The sequence below is a fragment of the Aulostomus chinensis genome, chromosome 6 (genome assembly GCF_037954235.1).
Source record: "Aulostomus chinensis isolate RoL2024-O1b breed Wild chromosome 6, RoL_Achi_v1.0, whole genome shotgun sequence".
Taxonomy (NCBI): domain Eukaryota; kingdom Metazoa; phylum Chordata; class Actinopteri; order Syngnathiformes; family Aulostomidae; genus Aulostomus; species Aulostomus chinensis.
This window is the reverse complement of record NC_141325.1, coordinates 12,305,279-12,313,671: the sequence shown is the minus strand read 5'-3', so window position 1 is coordinate 12,313,671 and position 8,393 is coordinate 12,305,279. Positions and strand designations below refer to the sequence as shown.

Below are 8,393 nucleotides of genomic sequence, written 5' to 3'. Positions count from 1 at the left end.
GCCAACCCGGGTGGGTGTGGCAGCAGCCAGTTTGGCTGTGGTTATAACATTTGATCAACTATTGATGTGAAATATCTTGTAATTACATGCCTGTGCAAGATGGGTGGGTCGCCTGTATTCAGTCTAAGGAAAACATTGACTCTTGCCAGGCCAGAGTTTTGTGTTGCAGAGGTTCACTCCCCTCATAACCATCTGAAAAATAGAATTTAATAAAGAGTTGCCTGATAATATTGGTGTGTCGATTTAGGAAGATATTGGTCATTAAAAAAAAAAAAATCAGTTTTAGTCCAAAGCAGATACTTATTTAGGCCCAGTCTTGCTTGTCTTTTGTCAGTTATAATGAGGAAACAGCACAGTGATATTAAAAAAAAAAGTAATCAATATTTAATGTGTTTTTCAGTATGAACAAAATGTAAATATCATATAAATGTGTTTCATACAGGAAAAATTGGCATCTGTAAATATCGTCTATCAGACAAATCCAACGATAAATATCAGTATATCAGCAAAAATTCCAATATTCTACATCCCTAAAAAGAAAAACAGGGATGTTTCCCCCAAAGTTTCCTCAAAAGATATGCAATTATTTAAAAACGTAGTAAGAAAAGAGTGTGGGCCAAATCTGTTGCACTTAGAAATGGGTTTGACCTTCATGTGTTACACTGATGCTGATTTACACTGGTTTACCTGGAATATATTCAAGAAAATTTTAATTACTGGTTTCCTCATGTGTTTTGTAATTAAGTTTTAATCTTGTCTGTAAAATATTATAATGTGATCCGGTTATAACCACTTCTGAACGCAATAGACCCGTTCTAGCAAATGCCTCAAAAAGTGCAAACATGCTGTATTGTTTGTGAAAAACTCTTATTCATTCAAGCTAATTAGGTATAGAGAAACATGAGGAAGGTTTGCAACACACACACACACACACACACACACACACACACACACACACACACACACACACACACACACGCACACTTCAGGGTCTGTGTCGCTATTTTCAATAATTCAGTAAATTAGCGCAAACAAGTTTATGTTAATAGAAAAGGTGGGAACCAACTGTTTAATATGGGAAAAGTAATATACTTTTGTTAATTATGATTAATCCTTTGTTTAACCCCCTTTCATTATTACAAAAACTCCAATTATAAGTTTACAGGCGGCGAGGCTGCTTGTGGTAACGCCATATCTCATCAATTACCATCCCGTGACCGTAAATTGGCCTCAGTGCTGACAACGAGATGAGGTTAACACGCTGATTAATTTGAGCTGCTGTGATTTCAGGCTCAAGTTGACACTTATAATCTTTGGCACAGACAGTCAGGTCCGCTCACTTTCTTAGTGGAAAAAATTCGATGTATTTCTTCTGGAACGGAGCCACATCTCTTATGGGTATAATTTGAAAACTCAAAAGTGACGAAAAACAAGGTTTTTTTGTTTTTGTTTTGTTTTTTCTAAAGGAAATGATCGGAAATTACTGATCATTTCTAATGAATTTGAATGTTTAAGAGATATCTCGTTCATCTGTATTTTTTTAAATCAGCATTTAGAAGCATCAACGGTACAAATTATATAAATGAAATACGTCTGTTGACCCACAAGCCCGGGGTTAAAGTTTATTTTCATAAATGAGTCGGAGTGACGTGTTAAAAGCAGGTGGACATTGATCACGAATATATTTTATGTGTATTTTTTTCCAGTTTACTCAACACATGTCAACTCATTCATTTAACTAAGTTTTGGCTTTATAAAGATGGGCTACTAAAACGGCAACTTTCAGGCTTCTCCTTCACCCATTATCAATAAATAATAACATTTGGAAGAATTCGTTATTTTAAGTTTGGTTGCAAATGCTTTTTAATATCAGTTTTCTATGAGGGCTGCATCATTTCAAGTGTCTAAAGTCTAATGTAAGAGGCACGTCGCTTCTTAACCTGTCTCACGTTAGTTCGTGATAGTCACGTAATCTATCGATCCGTGCGCGGGGACGCGAGGTTTGACGCACACGGATGCAGGTGCGCACCGAGAGATTTTGAGGACCCAAATCTTCCCACCGGCCCCTGCGTCTGTGAACGCACCAGTGATCAGGTTGCGTCCAAATAACAGGTAGGCAATTACTGAAGTCAGCTAGTTGGTCTCAGGAAACACTGCTATGAAACGATGAAAACTGGACTTCCGGTTTGCCCCACCCCCCAAAAAAAAGAAAAAAGGGGAAATGACATATTATTCACCTTTTGATGATTTCAGGCAGCACAAATCATGCAAAAAAAAAATCTAATAATGAACCACAATGTTGAAATTAAAACATAATGGTATTTAATGGTGGTTAAATAATTTGGCCAATTTATAACCTACAGATTGATTTTGGCCACCAACCCGGAAGTGAGTGGCTCCGGTTCTCCCTGCCGGTGTGTAACCAGTAGGATGTGTGTCAGATAGAGGAGCGACCAACACACCCTTTCTGAACTAATCTGGAAAAGCCTCTCTGGAACTTGTTATTTTTTCACCTCTTCTTGCATCCGACAAACAGAACAGTTAGGTTGAAGATATCTGCGACGTAACTACCGCCCAACTCGTCAGCTGCGGTTGTAATTGTAGGATCCTACACAGTACCGGCAATTCGACCTGAGTACAAGACAGAAACTGCAGACACACAAGCTTGTGATCCGGTTAGAGTCCATTCCTCAGCTCAGTGGGATGACCGTCATGGTTAAAGGCAATGACCGTCACATCAGAGCTCTGACATCTTTACCGCCGCTGTCTGCCGCCGTGGGACCGCTCACCCTTCATAAACCCTTTAACCCTGTCATCTCGCGAGCAAATCCTATCGGTCACCGAGCAACAAAGCCCACGCCCGCAAATTACACCTTAAATATAGCGATCGAGAAGCCTATTGTTCCTTCTTCTTCTTCTTCTTTTTTTTCCATGTGATTGATATCCTCCAAATTCATTGTAAAATTCCAATTAGATGTTTAAAAATAGCGAGCAGTATAATCTTTCCTATCCTATCAATTTAATGGAGACATGAATCATTCTTGTTTCGACATTCTTGAAAATTACTTTTATTTGTTTGTCATTTTTAAATTGGTACAAACCCGTCAATGTGATGCATTTCGATGTTAAGATCAAACATTTAAGAAATGTGTCAAGTATACATACAATAAGTTAAAACATGTCACAAAAAAGACCAGCGGGTACATAGCAAGAATGTTTTATCTACACAAAACATCCTAAAACAGAGTAGACCTATTGAAAGATCGTTGAATATTCTTTTTCTTTTCTTTTTTTAAAATTAATTATCTTTTTTTTTGTTGTTGCTTTTTTTTTTTTTTACTTCCGTCTTCTTCTTCTTCCTCCTGGTAGATTTTGTTGCCGTCTCATGCAACCGAGACTGAGGGTCGCCTGTTTTAAAAGTGTTCGATCTGAGTGGGCACCGCTCTCTCCCGTGATAATCCGAGCGTTCCATCAACATGCACGGTGCACGCCTGGGACGCAGCTCGGTACAGTAGGCCCACCTACAGTATGAAGCCTGTGTGCGAGGCAGTTTCCAAAAATGAATAAAGAAAGAAAGAAAAGAAAATGTATACCCGGTCTTCATAAATAACCGTTATATAACACAACTTCACCTGAACACAATAACAGCAGCGTTTAAAGACGCCCGATGATAATGTAAGTACGACGATTGTTAGGCTCCGGGTCATCAGGGCCTCCAGTCTAGCGATCATTACAATAGTATTTATCATCAATAGTTGATAAAATTATTTTTGAATAAACAAGATAAATAACCCCGATCCCAAGATGTTGTTCTTGTTTTTTTTTTCCTTCCTTCCATCACTTTTTGTCATTAGGTGATGTCATACAGTCTCTCATGAACAGTTTTGATCTAAATAGTGGGAATAAAAACAGAAAAAAGGAACGGGGTGGGGTGGGGGGGGGGGGGTACCAGGTGGGGTGTGTTTGGAAAAGTCACTAAGTGAAACTCATGGAGACTGTGTGCTCCAGAGCTTTGCGTCGCAGTGACGCGATGCTTGTCCCTCTCCACATGTCACTGTCCGGGGAACTACACAGCTGCGGGGAGCCCGATACGTTCGTGGGGCCGGAGAGAGAAGCCGACATTCCAGGGAAAGGTGACTGGTAGAGGTGGGACTGCAGACCCGAACCGTTGGAGGATAGGCCGTTGGAGAGACCCATGGAGTTGGGTGGTGGGCCGTGGCCCAGGCTGCACTGTGAAAGCGACTGCGCCATGCCCGGTTGGCGACCCAGGGCAGGGGGAAGCTGCAGCTGAGAGACCCCCGGCATCCCCGTGGCCCAGCGAGAGTCGTTGGCGTGGAAGGAGCACAGGCTGTTCTCCATAGCGGCCGCGGCAGAGAACTGCGGCAGGCCAGGCGTTGGGAGCAGCGTCCCGGGGGCGCGGAACACATTTGTGGTCTTCTTCCTTTTCTTCCATTTAGCACGTCTGTTCTGGAACCAAACCTGAAAACAGACACACGCAACCGTGAGCCACCAGGTGGGCGGACCGAGAGAAAACCTTGACACGGCGAAATATGTGTGTGTGAGTGTGTGAGTGTGTGTGTGTGTGCGCGCCTAGCACTACCTGTTATTTGGACGTGTGGAAAATACCTTTACACACGAGCTCGCCAGAGTGTGATGTAATACAGACTCCAAAACCTAATCTATGTGTAACAGTGAGACTGTGATAGACAAAGGCTGGAGTTGGGATGATCGCCACAATAATCCAGGACCAGTGATCACACCTGGGATCTGGCAGGGTGCAGTAGAGCACGCGCAATGCATAGATCCCACTGCACGTCAGAACTGAAGATCAGTGTTATTATCCAATAAAAGCATGAATCTCTAAACACCAAACCACTCAGCTACTTCGAAACTCGAACTGTACGTTTCACTGACCACAAACTACCACAGCAGCCGAGATTTGCATCTTCACGAACGCATCGGTGTTTGATTGATGTGGTCTTGTAGTTGAAGTTTTTTTTTCTCTAAGATTTAAAAAAAGCAGCTCAACTAAGAGAAAAAAACTTAAATATTGTAAAATATATCTCTATCTATCTAGATAGCAATAGATGTATTAAACAAACGGCCAACGTGGCTGTACACAATCCGGACCGTTAACACACAAACAAGGAGCCGAGCGTTATAAAGATTTCATCATCCTCGGGGGCCGTGATTAATGCGCGCGCGAGGCCCGTGAATCGGTGCCTCCGTATTAAAAGTGAAATCTCGCTCTCATTCCGCTCAGCCATCCGTGAAACGTCGCCCAAACCCATTACACCCCGGGCGAAAGAAAATGCAATTTCTCATTCCATTAAAAAAGTACAATATATTCTTGAGTCCTATTAAGACGTCGCTGATGGAGCATTTTAAACGGAGAGGACCGACACGCCCACCGGAGGCTGCTCCTACAAGAGGCGCGCTAATGTTTACCAACAGCAACCGGGACCGGTTTGATCCCGCGTAGACGGAATAAAGAATTGATTATTAAGGTGACTGATGACTGCACTGGGTTTTTATTGCTTTCACTGGGATCATTTGCATGAATTTCACATCACTTGTTAATAACCCGTTCACTGTTGTAAATAAGACTGAAATTGGTTGATAATGTGTTTGGTTTATTTGGCGCCTGCGTGGTGTGTTTATAGAGTAATAATATATAAATACCTATAGAGGACCGTTTTTTTGTGCACGGATTTCACGAGAACAAAAACTAGAAAATTAAATTAACGTTATTATCGGCTTAATGTTTTGGGTTTTTTTGGGGGGGAAAAGTTGAAGCCTCTAAAATATAAATGTGAAAAAAAAAATATCCCGGAAATTTAGATGAATGTTACTTTTATATATTCTTATTATATTCAGTAGTATTGTGTTTTTATTTCAGATCTTATTTTACATGAACGCAAAAAGCAAAAAGCAAAAAGAAAAAGAAATCAACACTACTCAAATTGAGACTTGTCAACCTCCGGATGTTTCTGTTAATAGGCAGGTGATTTTATACGGCAATTCCTTTAATTAAGAGGCTGTTAATATAATTTTGGTCACGCAACGTTGGATTTCGCTACTGTAGTATTCCACCTGCACGTGTTGCTTCACGGTCAGTGAACGTGTCGCCGGTGAGGAGTTTCAGCCCCTCGGGCAGAGACGTGGTTTCCACAGTCGAAATAATTCTCACTCGCAGGTAGAATGTGAACGGTTTATGTCATTATTTCTAAATCACTGTACTCGTCTGATATATTTCACAAAACAATTAGTGGAATGTCACAAGATCACGAACGGGCCGTTCCATCTGGACTGTGTGATTATGTCAAGTAAAAGATGTCGCTTCCATGGCAGTCAGCGAGTTTGATCATGAAGCTCTGAAGGTGGCGTTTTTTTGTTTTGTTTTTTTTTAAATAATTTCATCAAAACATCCCAGCCTGGAGCATCTGACGTAATGGATGCTGAGATTTTTATTTTTTTTTACGCCACAGCCTGTAAAATCCTCCACACTGCACCAACCTGAACTCTGGACTCGGTGAGGCCGATCCTCAGCGCCAGCTCCTCCCTCATGAAGATGTCAGGATAGTGGGTCTTAGCGAAGCTGCGCTCCAGCTCATTGAGCTGCGCCGGGGTGAAGCGCGTCCTGTGCCGCTTCTGTTTCTGCTGACTGGTGGGCTGACCAGAGCTTTGCTGTGGTTGCTGCTGTTGCTTTTCCTGCTCTTTCCCGTTAACCGGCATGCCGGCTGAGTTGGATCCCACAGTGGCGATATCTTCTCCTGGCAGAAGAGTGGTTCCCTCTACAGAGTCAGAACCAGGGGCCATGTCTCCCGGGTGCCCCTGGTCTGGCACCCCACCACCCAGCCGGCACTTAAGAGCCTCTCGGTGTCCGAGTAACTCTGCAGCATCCTTCATCCCTGAGAGGATGGGGAGGAAAGAGGCTTTGAGTGAACAGCAAACCTTAAAGCGCACGAATCTTCAAATCTACGATTCACTGCACAAACAACAAAATTAACTTTACATCATTTGAACCTTAATCGCATTTCTGCTGTCAAAACTTAATTTCTGCTAAATGACTACGAAGCTTCCAACAGCAACAACAACGACGATAAACCACTTAACCGTTAACGCCATTAAACACACACTCCATTCATCACTTCACAAGGTTGAACAAGAAGTTGAAATCTTACAGTGGAGTTTAGGGCCGGAGTTTAGTGATGATAACTCACCGAGCCGAGCATCCAGGAGGTCGGCGTGCGAGAGCATGGCGTACCGCTCCAGGGCGAAACGCGATCCGGAAAAATCCTACAACTTTGGGACAATTTAAAAAGTATATATCGCCTAAATGAACGAAAATTCGGTTTGTGGATAAAAAAGGAGGTCCCTTGCATTATAATGCCCCTTAGAACGACGGGGAGGCGCTTATTAGTTGAAAGAACCCGTGAGCTTCCTCAAATAAGAGCCAATCAGAGGAGGAGGCTGGAAATGTCAGCGACTCCCCCCTCCAACCCCCCCCCTCCTTATTTTGCGCGCTCTCGCCCGCCACACGAGCGCGCGCGCAGCCTCACAGGCGAACACTACAATTCAATCCTCTGCCATTTCATCCTCTGATTTATTAGCTTTTCATGCTCAAATTATTCCACGTTAAACATCTTAATGCGTTTGCTTAATCTCATATAGGCTGCGCCATGACGGGACACCTGTTTGGGGATGAATTTACATGGAAAATATTTGCTTGATGTTTTTGTTTGTTTGTTTGTTTGTTTGTTTGTTTTGCTTCAAGGGAGCTCGCAGGAGCCAACAAATGCATCCCCGTTAGAGAATTAGTCCTATCAAAGCCCCCGATAATTGTACTGTAATAATTACCTGATCACAAATTCACATTAAAGCGTTTCTTTATGAAGGGGTAATGCAATATATGCCATAAATTCTCTTCGTTTTCAGCCTGATTAAGTTGTATATTCATAATAAAGAGTCGCTTCGATCACTTTAGTGATAGTGAAAAGAGAATAAGAGAAGCTCCTCCAAAGCCAGGCCTCATTCAGAACCTCAGAGCCCCCCCCCCCCCCCCCACCAACACCACCACCCACCCCCACCTTTCCCTCCCGTCCTTGAATCCCAAGCAAAACAAATATCGCTCCCATTCCCCCATGGCAGGTGATTTGTGGAGACAAATCGAGGAAATAAATAAATAAACGAGTACAGATGGATTTAAGCTCTGTTAGTGATAGGCCGCTTTAACTCCCATCGACTTTTCATCAAGGCGAGCGCAATTAGAGGTATTTAGGCCTGTTTGGTTGGAACAGAATCAGACGTGGTGGACCCTAAACGATTGTGCCCCCTTTAGCAGTAGTCCATAAGTAGGTCTATTATACAATTAACAGGACAGCCATTGATCC

At 42.7% G+C, this 8,393-nt stretch overlaps 1 protein-coding gene across 4 annotated transcripts in view; it reads right to left on the bottom strand.

Moving 5' to 3' along the window:
* Positions 1–3,080: 3,080 nt before the first annotated feature.
* LOC147260106 (homeobox protein orthopedia B-like) overlaps positions 3,081–8,393 on the bottom strand; it is a 57,946-nt gene continuing 52,633 nt past the window's right edge. For 3 of the 4 annotated variants that reach the window (XM_086206503.1, XM_086206502.1, XM_086206504.1), the window contains 2 exons: positions 6,517–6,911; positions 3,081–4,479 (listed from right to left, as the gene is read on the bottom strand). In XM_086206503.1, coding sequence (XP_086062629.1) covers positions 3,976–4,479; positions 6,517–6,911 — 899 coding nt within the window. In that variant the 3' untranslated portion in view covers positions 3,081–3,975. Of the gene's footprint in view, positions 4,480–6,516; positions 6,912–7,184; positions 7,276–8,393 lie in introns of those variants that run through there. The other variant, XM_086206505.1, reaches the window with a different exon arrangement.